Source organism: Barbatula barbatula (genome assembly GCF_947034865.1).
Source record: "Barbatula barbatula genome assembly, chromosome: 1".
NCBI classification, from domain to species: Eukaryota; Metazoa; Chordata; class Actinopteri; order Cypriniformes; family Nemacheilidae; genus Barbatula; species Barbatula barbatula.
Window position 1 is genome coordinate 34,780,183 of NC_136766.1, and position 19,333 is coordinate 34,799,515.

Genomic DNA, 19,333 nt, shown 5'->3' on the forward strand with positions numbered 1-19,333 from the left:
ATAAACAGCTGTATTCACTTCCGTCAGAGCTTCTGAATGGCTCAGTAATGACCGGACGAGGTTCAAATCTGAACAAAAGATGAAGTTCTTTGTCCGTTTTCCCTTTATGACTTAAGGTACGATCACATATTTCTTCTTTACGTCTTTGAAAGTCAGACCCTAAACTCCAAGGAGAACAAAAGAAATACGGCCGCTGAAGGTTGATCAACCGTTTTGTTTGTGTAATTTAGCATCGCCTGTTAGACAGAACAAACCTAAAACAGATTCAATGAAATCAGTAACTTTATTGTGAAAATGTTCAGTAACAAGATCGTCTCAGCATGTTCATTCGGCGAAAGAAGAAATGATGACTGTTTTATGGAGGCCCATAAGGCTGTGCGTTATTTTGATTCATTTTCTCAAAATCACAATAGTTTTCAAGACATCGCCAAGAAAAAAGTTATACCTGAAACCACATCAGTGTTTGAATAGTAAACTTTGGATTTTCTGTATATTTGGGTTTTTTTTGGAGAGAGAGGGAAAATAGAGTTATGTCAGGCCACTTGGCTGATGGGTTCTGACATAAAGTTTGGCTTTGAAAGACTTCAAAATCTTGTGGTGAATACTTGAGTATGAACACTGTTGTATGGGTTCAACGTGTGCTCTCTCTCTCTCTCTCTCTCTTCTGTAATCCAGAGTTATGTCACTGTTGGAGGGCAGGAATGATCTTCCCCTTACAGCGACCGAAGCCCACTCGATAGCCGCTGCCCTCACAATAACCTGCAGAGAGACAATATATGTGTAAAATATACATAAAGGTCAAGTATATAAGTATACTTTATGTAGTAAGTATATTAATATCAATGTATACTTACAAGTGTGGTATTTCATTACACTCAGGAATAAATTGGCCCACTTTTTAGCGTTTAAGTACGCTTTCATTAGTACAGATAACCAGGGGTGATTTTAGGGTCAGAGCTTTAGGGGTGCTGAGCACCCAATGAGCCCCACTGCCACCACCCCCCCTCTTTTCACACAAAAACAAAAAACGTGTCTATTGAAAAATAACTTTATCATTTTAACATTGATTCAACTAACTTTTTTGCAGAACAGAACTCCTTGCATGGCAATCCCTTTAAAGTAAGAATGATAGAACGGAGCCATTTTAACTAACTAAACCTAAAATACTGAATGAGTGGTCGCTAACACATCCAAACAAGGTTTGAGACCTTTTCAGGACACCAGCTTAATTGTGAGAGTTCACACAGACAGCCCCCTGTAACAAACACAAAACCTTCTTCACACAGCTGGTTTTCCTGACCCTTAACTCCATATTCCTCCTTCTGTATCAACAGTCATCAGATTGGTTAGATACGATCTTTATTGTCATTGAACAAAGTAACAGGTACTTGGACAACAAAATGTAATTCACCTTCTGTAAATTATTTACAAATGACCATCTCTAATATATCTGGTCGCACGCCAGTCTGAACTTTCATAAACCAATATAAGTCATCAATAAATAAAATAAAGAAGGTAACACCAAAAAGTCCAAAATATCCAGATAATTTACAGAGGTCTTGAAAATACTTAGAAAGTAAAGATATAAAAAAAGAAATAGAGGGAAATCTTTAAAGTACTTCCCCTGAATCCCCATATTTGCTCTACTTTGGGAGAGTTAATCTATGTTGCCGCACTTTGAGGCTGGCAAACCTGTCAATGACCCTTTGGGGTTCAATTATTTCAAGCAACTCCTTCTCAATAGACATCACAGCTATAGGTGCTGGAGTCTGCTTTGGCCTGTGGTCCTCCTGAGCCATGTATGGAGCCGACGCAAGGCACTAAAAGACTTTCAGTGAAGGGAACACGAATCTGAACTGTACCAGCATCACTCTTGCGCTTCAGAAAGAATCACTTCCTCTGACACTCTGGTCCAAACGCCAGGGCACTCATGTTTCCATGACGACTGACCAGAAAAGACGCACGTGACGTCATGTTTACACTGTTAAAATGAGTATCAAATGAACGATAAACTTTAACAACAGAGACACAGGTCCGCAGTTTAGTTGTTTTTGTTTCACGCTCTAGCGGTTAATAAACAGAACTGAATGCGTCTTGCGGAAGAACATATTAACCGGCGCTACTTCTCTCCGTTTATGACTATGGACGAGTCACCCAGGTCCTGTGCTACTCCACAGCTGCGGCGACCCGCTGGACTAAAATAGTCCGAAAATAAACACTTATAGGTGTACCATGGTGATTCAGGATACTGACTCCAGTACTCACCGATATGGTTTCGCAATCGGAACAACTCTATGTAAAAGGTAAGAAGTGTGAGACAGCTTTGGAGCAACTTAGTTGATTCACAACACTACATAACGTGTTCTCACTCCGCGTGTGTTTCGCGCTGGATGACGGTCGCGCTGAGCGATGCAGGTACAGAGGAGAAGTAGAAGAAGAGAAGAGGAAGAGACACTATTTGCTAAGCGGGGATGTTTCATTTTCATCCTTAACACATACGTTTTAAACAAAAAACTACGGAGTATGTTTTGCACATTCTTTAACCTTTTTAGAATAACAACATTTCCTACTCCAAGTTTTAGGGGTGCTGAGCTTCTTTTTAGGGGTGCTGAAGCACCCCTAAAAAGGGCCTAGCTACGCCCATGCAGATAACCTATGTACTGTGATATGTACTTCAACTGTACTGCACGTACACTTACGCTGTGTTCTGTCAAATTAAGCGATTTGCAAAGTCATTGCAAAGAAGCGAAAAGACGCGAACTGGAGCCCATAGACTCCCATTATACGAAGCAAAGAGTGCTGTGGATTTACCAAACAATCTTCATCATGGTTCCACTCAAGAAACAATGTCACCTACATCTCGAATGGCCTGGGGGTGAGTAAATAAACAGCAAATTTGAGTTTTTGGGTGAACTATCGCTTTAAGTGCCATTTTAAGTATATTTATACCTGAGAAGTACATAAAAAGCACTACAGAGTGTAGTAAGTTTTAAAGAAGTACACTAATAGCACACTTTTTTTGGAAGGGAAGGGATGTTTGTGCTTAAAAAGGTTACTAAATAAAGACACACACCTGCGAGTGTGACCTCATCTCCATCCTTCAAGAAGGTCCTTGTCTCTCCATTGCCGAGGTCAATAGTCTTGGATCCTCTCCAAGAAAGCTCCAACATAGAGCCGAAACTGTCTGGATCCTAAACACACACACACACGCACACACACACGCACGCACGCACGCACACACACACACACACAGAGATAAACGACACCATCAGTCCTCTATCATTCACTGACTGACTGCTGGAGATGAGAGTTAAAGGAGGCAAACCCTGGTCATGACCAAATGACATCATGTGTCTTGAGTCGTGACAAAGGTTTTATTTTAACTGCTCAGATTGAGAATACCAGACTTGAACTCTGCGGCACTCAGATAAGTGAAAATTCTTGGCATGGGCTTGTGTTTGTGTCTGCAGCATTTCGCAAGCAAGTCAATAAAAAAGGTATAATGCGACCGCCTTTCAACTCATTCTAAGCATTATGCAGTGAAATATTTCATATACCAATGACATGCTTGTGCACACACATACCGGCCCGCTGATGGTTCCTGATGCCAGCAGATCACCTGGTCTGACGTTGCAGCCGCTGACCGTGTGGTGGGCCAGCTGTTGCTTCATTGTCCAATACATGTACTAGAAAGACATACGTCACACGTCACATGCACAAACTTTTATTATGTCTTGTTTAACCTCTTTATTCACGCTCGAAGCCCACTTACTGCGAGAAATCCCAACATACAGATGTGCATGCAGACATACCATACAAATAATCTGCCTCTACTGATAGTGTCCCTTATTAGCTGTTTGTTTTAGCGTCCATTTTTTTTAGCGGGACACCTTTTTTTTAAGGTGACTTGAATGTGTTTAATACCACTGAGACGTCAATGCAAAACGATCACTTACCTTGAAATTTGACTTACAAATGGTGGCTGATTCTCGCATTCCTTCACCTGAAACAATGTCATATAAAATACATTAGAAAGAAAGCAAAACTGAGCGCCGGAATTAAACATCTAAACATTAACAATAGCGATGTCCAACTTTGCATTAAACATGAAAGAGTTTGTATGACTCTTGTGTAGTTAAGGTGTAAACTGAGGATCTCCTGCCCATTTTCGTACCAGCGTCCGAAAGAAATCGCGTGTTCAAAGTGTAGTCTGACCGCGGCACTATAGTGTATGCAAATACAAACCCACACCTTTAACCTCCACAAACAGGTTGATGTTGAACGTGTAGGGGTCATCATGACGTAGGTACGGCAGAGGCTCAGGATCCTAAAAAACATAAAGATAACATCAGGTCAAAAGTACCAAACAGGCATTTCTAATAGGGATCTATTTGAACTCTTTTTAACATTGGTTATCTCAAAACACACTTAAATGTGTTGATGTCCCTCACATGTTCCAAATTCCTTAAGAAGAGTCTGTTAAGTTGCTGTCTACCTAGGCAGCATGGCAAGCTAAGGTCATCACATTTAGAAGAAAGTATGGTAATATGTCTTAAGAAGTAAACACATTCTACATTTTGAACATTTTGAGTTTTGTTATTGGGTTTTAGGTCGTTGGACCAGTTTGGATTGGATTATTAAAACACTGATCTGGCAACCCTGCGTGAAAAGCAGTGGTCTATAAAGACAGTTTTTGGTACAGAGCCTATGAAATCAAATTATGATCTGATCGACCTGGACTGGGTTGGCCTCGACAAACGGCATCAGGGCTTCCATTGGAACGACCCAGGGCGAGATGGTGGTGCCAAAATTCTTGCCCAGAAATGGGCCCAACGGAACATATTCCCAAGCCTGAATATCTCGAGCTGTAACATAAGAGAATAAGAAACACATGTGGATCATTTACACATCACTACCTTTGCTGTGAACCTCTTATTATTATTTTGTGTCCACCCAGAACATCCAATGCAGCTGCATAGCAACACCTTGGCAACCACCCAACCTCAAGCATCGCTCACATTTTCTACTCTCTTTCGTTTTGTCGACATCTAGATTTGTAAATCTGTCAATCGTCACCTTTGTGCGTAATGAAGTACACAACAACACAATGTGAATTTTAATCCAAAGTTTCAATAATGCTTTCGTCTGACTTCGACTTTACATCATTGAAATTGAAACATCAAATACATTCACATTATTTCAATTCTTTGTCTGACTTTATCTTTATTTATTCATTGAGTAAAATTCAAATATATTGATCTAGTAACCTCATCCAGACCGATGCATCGGATGCGTCTGGATACACAGAAGTGAATATTCCCCATCATGTTGTCATTTCATTCTGGAGATCTGCTCACCATAAAGATGTTTACCAGACTTCTGTAGAATTGTGACAGAAAGTCTCTTAAAGACGAGGAAGATATGTGTGTGTGTGTGCTGAATGTAGATTTGCTTCTTAAAAATGTGGAAGCTTTCAAGCAAAACACGAGCCTTAAAACATTCTAGCTATGACCCTGTAAGTTACTGTTAAAACATAAAAAATGAATAAATACTTGAATAGCGTCGCACGAACGATGTGTTTGGTCTTTTGTAAGTGAATTAAAGCAAACAAAAACACAGTGTTGTCTCTAAATGAAAGTCTTAGAGTTAAACAGATGTTGGAATATGCACTTCACCAGCGTCACCCTCTGTTGACTCCACCCGCAGGTGATTCTCATTTCTTACGTCTCCTCGATGGCTCATAAAAAAGCAATATTGGCCGATGCGTTCAAAACGGCACGGCAGTAAGTTCGGTAAGAGACAGCAGAATAATAAAAAAGAATTGATGAGGTTGTAGCTCAGAACCGGGAAACACCGGTAAATCACGGCCACGTCAGGCTCGGAGCGCCGCGTGCTTCTCTGAACGGCCATAGAAACATCTCAAGCTCGTTTCAAACTATATGGCTGCGATTTTCCAAACAGCAAATTGTAAACTGAGATTTACATGAATATTTTATTATGGCTGTTGTGTAAACACAAGAACAAGAGGATGTTTTCCAATGAATTTGAAGGATAAATAAATTGAAGAAGTTATCCATTAAATTACAACCGTTATGATTTATTTAGACAGATATAACAAATATCGACATTAAAATTCATTCTTCTTAATCTCATTAATAATAAAACTCATAAATACCAGATTTCCTTTTTATATTCTGAAGATTATGTTGTGATGAAGTGAACATGTTATTGGTTCTCACCGCTCCAGTCGTTCATTAACACCATGCCGAAGATGTGCTCGTGGGTCTTCTCCAGCGGGATGGGCTCTCCCAGCTTGTTGCCTTTTCCCACAAAAAAAGCCTGAGAGATGAACACAGAGAACTCTCATCCTTATACTCGTATGCAGCATGACCACATAATCCATGACTCAATGTTGAACATTCGTCTTATTTAGACTCATTATGGCACATATCCCAAAAACATCTAAATGTTTGTAAAGGCACTCATTGCGTTTACGTGCTTACATTTATTCTGGAAAACAACAAATACAATTATTGTTGAATGAACAACTGTTAAAGTCATCATTGATTGAATATGCACGTTTATACTATAAATGTTTTTAGGGAAAATATAGAAAATGTATTGTACTTGTGTATATATATAATACATAGGGATGCATGTCGGCATATCGGTATGGGCCTATAAATGGTCATTTTTAATGTTATCTGTCATGATTCTGCTGCATCATGTCATGTTTTTCTTAGTATAGTGGCAGGATCATGACAGAACGTCATGTTTAATGTGGAGAGAGACAATTATTGTTATGGTCTTCCATACTCTCTCTCCCCGGTTTCGTCTCTGTTCCCATCCTCTCGTTATTGATTAATGCCCTACACCTGTTCCCCTCTTGATTTACTCCCTTATTTAATGCCCTTGTGTCTTCTGTCTTGTGCTGGTTCATTGTGGTTGTGTGGTGAGTCCATGTGTCTTGTCAAGTCTAGTTCAGTGTATTTATAGTTCTTGTTTCAGTTTATTTTAAGTCTGTGTATAGTATAGTGTAGTTAGTCTTAGTCATGTTATTGTATCAATGTTTTGTTCTGTTAACCCCTCGTGGGTCTTTGTTTTATTATTTATTAAATTATCTGTTAACCCCTTAGCCGCTGTCTGCACCTGGGTCCTCTCTCCGTGTCTCACCACTCGAGACCCATGACAGTTATCGGTATCAGCAGAATATCAAATTTGGGCCGATATATCATTGTTGATAAATCTTAAATCATTTCCTCTAGTTAAACTTCTTCAGCTGTACGCTGCTCGGTTCAAATACAGTACAGTTCTGTCGTGATCTTCACTTACTGCTATTAACAAAACATTGTAGATGTAGGTACAGTATGTAGATCCAGTATTTATGAATGTGTAAATTATAGGAACAAAAGCACATTGTTTGAATCAGACTGCATTCAACCTTGAGACCCGTTAGACAGGTGGCTATTAAAAAAACCTGAGTTACTCTGAACAACGTCAATTAAATTAAAATATACCAGAAATGTTTGAAGGTTGAAGTATCGTCAACTGGTGCAAAGTAGGTTTGGTACATGATTTTAAGGGAACAAAAGAGAACTAAGGGTTACCTTGTTTTCTGCAGTGAATGTTTTCAAATAAAAGCAGTTGTGCACTTTTTTTCTAAGGGAATTTAGAGAATATTTAGATGTATATCGGCCGATATATCGGATTACAATGTTAGAGAATAATGGGTTATCGCTATCGGCCAAAAAGTATATATCAGTGCATCCCTAATAATATATCTATTCGAATCTTCATTTTCTTGTGTATTTAGAAAAAAATGTGCATTGATTCTTTGTTACTAGTTTTTACTGCAATTTATGTATATAAAACACTTGGGAGATAGCTATATTGAAATTAGAGTTCAATACAATTTAAAGTACTTTACCTTTTCCTAACTCTACATAAATGAACAAATCCATATAAATTAGTAACAATATAATATAATACTACTGCGCAATGAGAAACCGCTCAATTGAATAAATTTAGCTTTAAGTATACACAGTAACTTTAGCATATATATCTTGAGAAGACCGAAGCAGCATCCTCTGATGTTAACAGACCGACGGTGGGCTATTAACTTAATGAACTTTATCAAATGAAACTCACCATCTCCAGCTCGATATCCAGCTGTTTGCTTGGCCCGAAAACAGGTGGCTGGGCTGAAGCAGAGATAAGATTTATCCAGCAACCCAAAACAGATCAAGATATCTCAACAGAATTCACTTAAACCTGAATGAGCATGATATTTATATAGAATATACGATATATGCTTTCATCTATCAGGCTTTGTTATTGTTTTTCTAATATCACAAGGAAGGCAATGCAACAACAAAGGTACTCTGTTATCTGCTTGGTCTATGAATTCTGTTTGCGCCTTGTTCCTACACTTGTAAATCGGTAGGCGGGGCTAAAGCAAAACTTTGTATAAGTAGGCGTTGATCTTCTTCAGAGGTCTTTCAATGCACTATGACATCATACTGACACAAAAGCGTTTTTGCAGCTTTGTCATAATAAAAGAAGAGTTTCTTTAGTACAATGACCTCACACTGTATATCAAAAGATCAAAGAGAAATTAATATCTCAATCTCATGACCAATGTAATTGTTTTTAAGTAAGAAACTATACTAACAACTGCACTATTCTCAGCTGTTTTGAATGTGCTAAAACATTTTCAAACTCTTCCAACAACGACAGACAAAAGTTAGATTTTTTTTAAAGCCTTCAGTGACAATTTATTGATGAGAAAGATATTTTTTCTATGTATTTTAATAATGATTGCCATTTTTTAAAAGTGCTCTCAACCAAAGAATCACCCATAAATGATGTGCATGTATATACAGGTGTGTATGTTTACCTGGGTCTGGTTTCATCTGTCCTTGAGGTCTTCTGATTGGTGTTTCAGACACCACCACAGATGAAGCTCTCCCATGATACCCCACTGGTAACCTTAACCTGCGGTGAGAAGCTTTTACAAACCAATGTACCCTTCCAACAATAGCAGACATGTTTTCAATCTTTCATTGGTCGATAAACAGATAGCCCCACCCCACACTTACATCATTGGCTGATCATGATGCTAATAAGAGGTCCCAAGAAGCAACAGCATTTACACTTTTAAATGAAATCAATCTACAAGTGAATTACTTTTGAAAGTGAGACAAAGGCATTCAAAATGACAAACATCCTCTTTATGATCCTACACTTCAGAATCACCTCAAACATTACAAAACCCCAGTTCAAGTCCAGGACTTCAGCCAAATGTTAATCAATTATAGATTTTCCTCCATATAACGCCTCGCATGGATCTGCAAAGGCCCGATGACACATTCACAATGCCGAGGGGATCTTCAAGTGGGAGCCGTGTTCCAGTTAACCTAAAAACTTTCCAAAAAGTCCACGTTCCGTGACCGTCCCCGAGCAAATAACTCTTCCTGAGCTTTGTAAGTGTTGGAGGTAAGAGTTATTGCTGGAAGACATTTTCCGCAGCGAGCCGGAAAACGCAGGTGCATTATTTAGCGTGACAGGCGACAGGCGAAATGAATGAGTAGAATGTTTATGGGAATAAGTTGTAGGAAGTTTGCAGGCTCTTTTTAACTGTACCCGTACGTCTCGTAACTGAAAGAAACACTCATGAAATATCAAGTCAACAGGAGTTGGCGAGTCAGCATGATTTCGCACACTAAAGTGGCGGCACACTTGATTTAGGGGTTAGTGTTTAGGAGAGTGAGGAATATGAATAACCCGTCACATACCAGTTGGGCATCAAGGCGTTCTCTTTTCCACGGAACATTGTTCCAACATTGGTGGCATGATCTCTTGATGAGTAAAAGTCTGTGTAGTCTCCTGTTGGAGTGAAGGGAGAATAAAAGACGGGACATTTATTCAAGAAGATTGAAACAATTTCACAAACTTGTTTGCAGTCCACATAATTAAATGGACAGTGCTCTCAAAACAAAACATAAATGCAAGTAAATTAAATCATTTACTTGAAGTGTGTCATCCTACATAGCAATTAGATGAAAAAACTAATACAATTTAGTATGCAAAGATTCATGGCTTATTATGTTAAATAAGCCATCTTAAGTTTTACATTTCTTAAAAAGCATAAAGTTCACCAAAGCAAAAGTAGGCAGGAAGCGGGATAAAAATTTGAAAGTTCTGCTTAAACCAAGAAACCTCTAAACTAAAAAAAATTGAGAATTGGAAACTTAAAAGGGTTTACAGTGACTTGTAAAAACAAATGGTGCCCTCTAGGGGTTATTAAGACACATAAACAAAGCTGAAACCTTCAGTGAAACAAACTAATACTCAAATATCAAATAGTAGTATTTTTATCATATTTTTTATTTAACATCTGTTTAATAAATGCTGACATCACACACTCGTCCTCCCCTCCAACATTATAGCCTTATTCTGGTCCATCAAATTCCACAAGAATAAAATCTAATGCTATACTCATTTTATTCAACGAAAAACATCCCTTCAGGTTTCACTTGACATTTCATGTTGAGTGTAAGTCAGCGTGTGTGTTATCTGTAACACTCACCAATCTCAGCTGGGAGATGCATGACAGCCGAACTCTGATGAACAAACGCCCTGGAGATCATAAACCAATCAGAAAGAGAAATTAGACTCCTCGTTTAAATAAAGGATGGATGGATGACGCAATCTGACATTTTTACATTGCATTCTGACCACACATATCTCAGACTTCAACAGTTCACACCAAAGACTAACTATGAAGATAATTTGATTTAACACAACATGGAAGAATATGCAACATTTTTTAATTCTTAATTAAATCAATGCCATAGGAACCAGAGGTATTACATATTCAAGTCACATTAACATTCGTTGCCAGCTGCCAAACGAAAATAGAAAAATGAAAGAAATAGAATAACATAAATTTAAATGTCTTCAGTGTTGATTTGTTCCAAGAGATCTATATACAATATACAAAAAGTCATTAATAAAATGTGAATTTTGGTTTACATTGAGCCCTCTTTTTCTTATGTATATGGTATGTTCCTTAGTATAAACAAATGTATAATATGTTGTTGTTTACAGTTCAGATTCTAATTTTCTGTAGAAAAAAGCACATAAAATATACAAATTCATATCATACATTCCAGTCTTCTGTTAATATAGAATTCAATATCTTTACAAAATAATCTTGAGTAAATGCAATGAAAAATAAGATGTGAAATGGTTTCTCTTTGTTGACCACAAAATTCACAGGTATATACAATATTAAGCTTAAATCTTTCCAAAACATGTTTAGCAGGATCAATTCTATGAAGTATTATGTGAGACACTTTCTTAATTTTGTTATTGATACAAAACTTATTTGGCAGTTTCCAAATAAATAGATATTACCAAATAAAGAAGACAAAAAACATCTTGCTGCAGGTAAAGACACAGAACAAAGAACATTCCTTATAATCTTACTATTACATTTTTGTTTTAAAACATCAACATTTTCAATGAAAATGTTTCCACAAGGATTAACCGTGCTTATTCCTTCTGAAATACAGTCTTAGCGTCAACAACAACAGCAAATTCTCTTGGTTGAACTGGTAATTGTAGTTTTTGAAGAAATTCAGTATTTGACAACAAGCACCCGTGAGAATGAAATAACTGTCTAACCAAAAGAAAACCTTCAATGAACCAAGGAATGATTATGCAGATACCTGCTTCTTAAACTGACGTCATCGCGTAGCGTCGACTCATTTGCATCCAGAAGCGTCTGCAGATAGTTTCTCGCTTCTCTCCAAGCATCGTAACCCAGAGCCATGAAAGCATTGAGTGTGGGCTTTTGAAAACCAAACAAACATGTTTATATGTATCGTAACACGAAGAGACCAACAGCATCTACTAAATACGTTTATAAAGCTCACCTGTTCAAAAACATCCTGGTGGGTGTTCAGAGCCGGTCCATTGAAAAGATGCTTTATGACACCGAGGTCCAAAACTTGATCTCCGATGGCAACACCGATTCGGTGCCGAGGCTGTTAAATGCATAGATGTGTGAACCACAAATGATTTCATATATATTATCCACAATATTATTTAATATATATTAACCACAAATTATTTTATATACATTATGCAACGATTTAAGTAAAAAAGCAGAATTTGAAAATTAACATTTTGGAGTGGATACCACGTGACGCATTCAAGTTCAAAGTTCTTTTTACGTAGTATAAGTACAGTAACCATGGTGTTCTTATAGTAGAAATATAACAATCGTGGTTTTATTATAGTAAAAGTGCCCATTGCGTTTTTTATTACCATGACCAAGAAATACAGTGGCGTGTCAGAACCATCATCTTATTACGTTTTATTCATTTCAAAGCAAGTTTACGCTTTCGTTACTCTACGCGAAAAGAGCGCGTTATTATACTCACATCATCAGACGTGGAGAAAACTCCGTAAGGCAGGTTTTGATAGGAAAAGTCCGAGGTTTCGTGTACTTTGATGAAAGACATGTTGAAGTTGCAGTTAAACTCGCGTATACTCTTCAGGGTGAGCAACAGCGCGAGGAATAACCTCCTCCAGATGTGCGCCGCAGCCATAGGAACGCGTCACGTGACGCAGACAGCGAGCCAATCAGCGCCGCGCTCTCCCGTCCTCCCTACTTCAAGTGCGCTTCATAAAAGCCGTGAACGCGACTCAACGTGACTCAGCATAAATGTCAATTAAATGCAGCGTTGAATAGCGATAAGGCACGCGATGACGTCTTATTTCAAATCAAACTTTATGTGTCGCGTTAAAACTTATTCTTCAAACCCGTCGGGCATGACGTCATCACGGCCGGGTTATTATTGTCCTTATGAAGAGACGTGTCGAGGCTTCATTTCTTACGACAGTGATGAGTAAAACTTTATTGAACATGAACATAGTGCATGCACAAACATAAATAATCCACTCTCATTTCTGTCACACAACTTTCACTCGAACTAAAACAAATGTCTGTAATGAAGTGCAAAACATGTGTTATTCCTGCAAACACACAACCATTTGATGTCTGCAATCACTTTCTATAAGGCCGTTCATCTGGAAAGGGCAAAAACTGTAACTGTGGCAAACCTTATGTCTTTTAATATTAAACCAATTGCGTTATTCCTTACAAACCTTATTCAAAGAAACTAGAACAAAAAGACAAATTCTGGCAACATGCAAGCTTTGTTCGCAGAAATGCAAAGCCACCTAATTGTCTCGGAATATCAGAAAAAAACGAATTAAATTATTATTGCAATTATATAAATATTAGTGGTTTGTACCCCATTTGTAAGTAAAGAAAACTGAGAGGTAAAATGACACACGGACGAACAAATCTTGCAAATGCTTTTCATTGTGGCATGCACGCCTTCTTTTCCCAAGCATCTTAAATCTTTTTGATTTTCTCCCCGACGATGACAGGATTTTCTTTTCTTATTTTCTCAGCAGCATCGGCCTTGTAGTCGAAGCTACAGCTGTGAATGTCCGTGTATCTGTGAACGCTGCAAAATAAGTGACCGCACCGGCAACCGAAGCCTGACAAAAACAAGAAGAGATTTAGTGCGAGACAATCTGTTGTATAAACACGATTTAAAATCGATATAGGCTCGAATGTCTAAATAATGTAGTGTCCGTACCAGTGAGTCCCACTTTCTTGCGGCAGGTGAAGCAGCGGTTCTTCTTGGGTTTGGACTGCTCTGGTACATCTGAGGTTTGCTCCGAGACGTCCGATTCTGAGGCTGTTAACACCGACATCAAACACAAAGAAACGCTGCTAACATTTCAATCTCAAAAGTTTGTTGTCGACGTCTGGATTGAACCCGAAACGTCAGTGCTCACCAGACGGCTGAGACGTTTCATCTAACTTCCTCTTTCCTCTCGATGTGCTTTCCTCCGCTGTAAGCAGCTTGCTTGAGGTCTCCTGAACGCTTCTCGCCTCCTCTGCACATCCAGACAAACGCATAGTAAGGTTTCTCTTCGATTTATATGAACAGGCCAAAATAAACACTCACAAGGTTTTGAAACAAGGCTTGATATATTTCCTTCTCTTCAACCACAAATCTCCATTTTCGTATAAAACGTCTTCTTTTGCCTTTTTATCCCTGCTTTATCAAACACGTTATGAAACTAAAATACGGCTCAACTAACCCTAGCAATAAAAGCTACTTTTATTTGACCTTTTATCAGGAATCACTCAAAATGCGGCTTCGGTTACATCAGAAGAACATCTTACAGCGCAACGAGTGAACTTTGAGCACGTCCTGGCCCGCTATCAAGACAAACAATCACACGGATTTGGAACGAGAGCTTAAGTCCTGCTAGCTGACGTGAAAGCCGTCGTCTGGTCGTTTCTATGGTGTTTGTCAGCTCCTTTTGTCTCTTTATGTGTCATGGATCTGCTGGATGTGGAGCTGGAGTGTGTGGGTTTGGAGAAGTGGATGACATCATAAACGGGTCCGAATAAAACCAAAGCCACACCTTGTAGTCCCTCCGGTGTTTCCAAAACTGCCCGAGCGACCGGTGTAGCACCATCTGTACGCGTAGCTGCCGCGGGCGATGAGAAAATAGAGCGGACACTAAGAGAAGATATTAATGTTAGTAACAAACAAGACATCCACTTTTGTTTAAGATATATATATATATATATATATACAGCTTTATACAGTACAGAATGGTATTTATAACACTATCAAATGTAATGGATATCCTTTGGCCGGCACTTTTCTCTTTTGAACACACTAAAAACTATATAACTCAAACAGTTAACTTGTAAATAAAACAAATGAAATTCTGATTGGATGAATGAAGGGGCAGTAAGGTAAAAGATGCACCTGTTTTGTTCATGTGGTGATGTTAACTGTACAGACACTGACTCTCCTATACTGCTTATACTGGATGACACTGTAGAAACGAAAGAAAAGGACACAAAACCTCAAAACTTCCATCAAATCATCAGCTTCTAATTCTATGGCTGTGCGATGTTTCTTGTGATGCCAAAACTTGAAGTCATTTTCCTGCACAAAATGTAAAGCTCATTCATGAAACCCGAGCAGCACGAATTTGTGTAAATCGTTCGTAAAGTTGTCCTGGCGTAAATTTTGAAAATGTTCGTATTTTCAGAACGTTAGTTGGTACGAAAGAAATGTACACATGCTCCCTACCACGTGTAAGTTGTGCGTTAACAATTCAAACGTTCTGTATTCTTTTGGACAAACTGATTTTTTTTTACTTTAACTTTGTGTAAAATGGAGAGCACGTCACTGTCCCTTTAAACACAGCCGTCCAATTACAGTGGAGGAGAGGAATGTGTACACTGCATTGACAAACCATCAAACTTGTACAACACAAGAATGGAGAACTTAATATTGCTGGTTACTGCATTTTTATATTCAGCAAGATCCTTCAGAATAGGATAGCAGTGCTTCCAAAACGCTCTCGAGCGCCACCTGCTGGACGTTTTCTGTAGACCACAAGACATTATTTTAGCTGGCTAAAAACGCTTTGGGACATACCTTGATTTATTATCAGGCATATAGCCTATTAGTCTCTTATGCAAAATAACCCGTCAAACCTGAGAATGGAGTCCAGAAGATTCCACAGCATTCCTAAATACATCATTTGTAGGCGGGATTATGCTAATTATGAATCAGCGTGCATGCACGCCCTATTTACGGTTGAGTCACTATATGAATTCATTACCATACAGACATTAAACTATCAAATCTGACATTTTTAAAGTGTTTGGAAAGGTCTGTTTAGGCGTAAATATTTACAAATGTTTTATGAATGAGGCCCAAAGTGTGTATTTCTTTTATGCGACAAGAGTCAAAATCTCATGGCAATTTTGCAACCACCTTTATAATTTGAATTTTTCACCCTGACGAAAGTTTAGGATGATTCACATTATTACAATTTGTACGAAATCGTCATTTTCCGTAACATAAGCCATACAACATGTTGCTGCGTCTGGCTGGTTAAGATTCTTAAACAAACCGAGTGATGACAGTGTTTAAACGTTTCAGTGAATAACTTTAAACTTACCGTGAGCTAACTTCTACTTGTCTCTGCATATTAAATTGGGACAGAAGAAAATATTTAAACATACGGCCAAAATAACTACGGCCAATCAAAACTTTTCATGTGGACGATGTGGATTTTGGACTAATGAGTTTTTTACTCACATTTTTCACTCAGCATATATCTGAACATTATCTGCATTAGATTCATCTGTTCCGTGCATATTGCGGTATGTAAATGAGTGGGCGTGGCCAGCTCACATGCAGCCCCCTTGCACTACATCATCATGCTATTTTGTTGCAGTAAAATAGTTACTCGTACCATTAAACACATTTTTGTTCATACCGTCCACCCCGGTTATGAGCAACCTTCCTGCACTTAAAAACCGCCAGTCTCTGCTGAGACAGGACTGCTGTGAATAGGTGTGTCTATCTCACCTGGCTCGCTGGATCGTCCGCTGTTGTTCTGTCGCTGTAAGGAGTCTTTGTAGCACACTGAGCACATGCCGTTCTTCCGCGGGTTTCCATAGAACCCACAGCCGTTGGCACAGAGTAAAGGCACTTGGGTCTGGTTGGTCTCCTGAGCCATATCCCCTTTGTGGAGACAAGAACAACACCATTATGACCAATGACAAAATAGCTTAGCCAATAAAGGAATTTCTGAAGAAATGACAAAATGTTCGGTTTTGAACATGATATGGCTACAAATGAGAGCAATTTTGATATCAAGGTATAACTGACTAACATTCGGTCTTGCGTCTGACTTCTGAAGGTACACGACTGACTTACTCTCTGTGCAGATGTTTGCATTGCAAGTCGTGTGAAGGAGCGAGTAAGACACTTATCTTATCTTCTTCTGTCATGATCTAACTGTCTCTGTGCACCTGTCTGTCTGTAAAGATCTTCCTGTTTGACTACATGTGCTCCTCACAGACTACACGAAGAGAAGTCACGTCGTCCTGCTACGGTAGAAAATAAATACATCAATAAAAAGGGTAGAAAATGATTTGCTTCGAGGTGTTACAAGTATATCTCTCAAAGACAGAACGACGGTATGTTTTCACAGCTGTTTCTGTTACAAACGGGTCTAAAGCGCTTCGCGACGGGTTTACTTAAACCACCCCAGTCGGAGGGAGAGATTAATTTGTTTGGCTTAGTTCACATGTTAAATCAAATATATAGAGCCGTTGTAACTTCTAAATAAAAGTCCGGTGTTGAACCATCAACCCATGAAGGGGACAAACATCCAGACCACACTTCACAACAATAGTGTAAGAAGGAATAATCCATGCTTGTTGATCAATGACAATGCTGGTCTGATATCAACCACGTTTACTCAAACATCTAGTGTACTTGCACATAACTGACATGCTTTGTATCTGAAAATGACCAAAAGTGAATCTGATTCCTTCGATGCGCTCAATGGACAGTGTTCTAGGTTTCGCTATTTAAATGAATATACAAGTTACATTGGACAACAACTCGACTCCTTTGAACAAATAAGTATTTCTATGTTTAAGACAAATATTCTGATGGTCTCTTTAAACTTGTACACGATACCGTCCAACTAAAGAGAACACGTGACGGTCTTTTTCATCACAACGTTCACATGCTCGCAGCAGCATCTACAACTTGGACTTGTTGGGATCGGATCAAAGTAAAGGGGACCGTGGTTTCCATAGTTACCTGCGCTATTTACACCGTTTCCTTTGTTAATTGCTGATTAGATCAACAACAATGAAACACTATCGCCCGCTGGCCGCAGATTGTATCGCGGTGTCTACGTCACTGCGTCGGGTTGCATCGCTCCTTACCTGAACAACGTTTCGATTTGATCTTCTTTGCGACGTTGCGAGCAGTTTAAAAAAAGCTCGACATTGTTAAAACACGTCGAGTAATAACAGGACGCTCTTAGCACACGCCCACCGGAACGCTATTGGCCACGTCCTTTAAACCACGCCCCGAAGTCAACGTAAAAATGTAAAGAAACCAATATCAATCATCGCAAACAGTCTAGCACATCTTAACACAGGTTTTTCTACAGTAAGTTAACCGTAATGAAAAAACCACATATTTAACGTTCACGAGGGTACGAGCGGCTCATCTCAAAAGTAGACGGACTTCCTTCCTGTTTCGTGAACGTAGTCAAAGTTAAATGGCTACTAACTAGCCACTAATCTCTTCCGGCTGTTTTAACGCGACATTAGCGCGTTTCTCGTACGCGACACTTTTCATCTTAAATCGACCCAGTCAGACATGACAGCGAGTCTCGCTCTTGACAACTTGGCAAACACAAAAGCCCGAACGTCGAGCCCGAGTCACCGATTCAACTCAACTAAACTCACCTCCGGAACGCACTGACCGTTCACAGCGCCGCCGTCTCTCCGGTGTTTGAAAGTTTTCCGTTTTTCGGTTGCGCTATTAAAATATTCGCGAAGTGTTTCGGCTTCGGCCGCTTTCCCTTCCCCCCGCCAGAAACAGACTGTTTGTTACTTTTGACACTCTCCAACCCCCCACTTCAACCTCGCGCGTGACGTCACACGCCACTAGCTGACGGACGTCGACGTCATATCATTTTATAACATTATTTATAAAACGTAACTTCTACTGATTTCTATTGCAAACTACATTTTGGAAAGACTTTAATGTAATGAAATACCACTTGTGCATTTTATTATAAAGACTCTGTTTTTTTTGCTTTACAAATCTAAAGGATTCTTAGCATATTCTAATTTTGATTGTAAATGTTCGTTTATTTATGTGATTCTGATATGCTGTGCTTTCTCGTAAAACGTTTCCGCGAGACTCATATATCGCTGTACTTTGTGTTATATTCTTAACCCAATAGCAAACGTCAGATTTGGTTAAATTGGCTGTGATACTGCCATAAAATTCACTGAACCTGGGGGCCAAAGCCAAGCTGACTATCAAAAACACACTCGATTGGTTTGACTAATTTAACTTAACTCGTTACTTATATTTTTCGGAATTACGTTTATACAAATGATTTACTGTAGCTGAACAACAAGATGTAAATAATTCCAAACAGCCCACGAATGATTATGTTTTCCTAAAAGGAGAGAGAGGCTATGCTATAACCAAAGACTAAATAAACGAATAAGACGCTGCAGTTCTGGTGAAAGTGCAATGCTCAGTATGGCTGCTCTGGCGACGGAAGTCCCGCCTTCCAGTATACAAAGCCAATCGCTTAAGCGTAACGGGTTTTGGAGGAGGGGCTCTGCTGACCTCTGCGCATGCGCAGTGAACAGATATGG

At 39.0% G+C, this 19,333-nt stretch overlaps 2 protein-coding genes across 7 annotated transcripts; both read right to left on the reverse strand.

Annotated features, from left to right (window-relative positions):
• Positions 1-265: 265 nt before the first annotated feature.
• Positions 266-12,653, reverse strand: fah (fumarylacetoacetate hydrolase (fumarylacetoacetase)). 2 transcript variants are annotated; one of them, XM_079467469.1, is made up of 14 exons: positions 12,450-12,653; positions 11,940-12,050; positions 11,733-11,854; positions 10,589-10,638; positions 9,795-9,885; positions 8,897-8,994; positions 8,149-8,201; positions 6,240-6,339; positions 4,735-4,865; positions 4,252-4,327; positions 3,957-4,003; positions 3,585-3,686; positions 3,074-3,191; positions 266-759 (listed from the first exon to the last, which is right to left on the reverse strand). In XM_079467469.1, the coding sequence occupies exons 1-14, from the start codon at positions 12,615-12,617 to the stop codon at positions 683-685; spliced, it is 1,344 nt and encodes a 447-aa protein (XP_079323595.1). In that variant the 5' UTR covers positions 12,618-12,653; the 3' UTR covers positions 266-682. The 2 variants fall into 2 exon arrangements, with proteins under 2 accessions (XP_079323595.1, XP_079323596.1); XM_079467470.1 differs by lacking the exon at positions 266-759 and adding an exon at positions 2,816-2,869.
• A 43-nt stretch (positions 12,654-12,696) lies between these two features.
• On the reverse strand, positions 12,697-19,240 carry zfand6 (zinc finger, AN1-type domain 6). Of its 5 annotated transcripts, none has more exons than XM_079467296.1 (7): positions 18,404-19,240; positions 16,497-16,652; positions 14,874-14,943; positions 14,521-14,618; positions 13,882-13,983; positions 13,680-13,781; positions 12,697-13,578 (listed from the first exon to the last, which is right to left on the reverse strand). In XM_079467296.1, the coding sequence occupies exons 2-7, from the start codon at positions 16,645-16,647 to the stop codon at positions 13,430-13,432; spliced, it is 672 nt and encodes a 223-aa protein (XP_079323422.1). In that variant the 5' UTR covers positions 16,648-16,652; positions 18,404-19,240; the 3' UTR covers positions 12,697-13,429. The 5 variants fall into 5 exon arrangements, with proteins under 5 accessions (XP_079323422.1, XP_079323423.1, XP_079323426.1 ...); XM_079467297.1 differs by having other exon boundaries at positions 12,827-13,578; positions 17,873-18,417; XM_079467300.1 differs by lacking the exon at positions 18,404-19,240 and adding an exon at positions 17,745-17,982 and having other exon boundaries at positions 12,827-13,578.
• Positions 19,241-19,333: the final 93 nt, after the last annotated feature.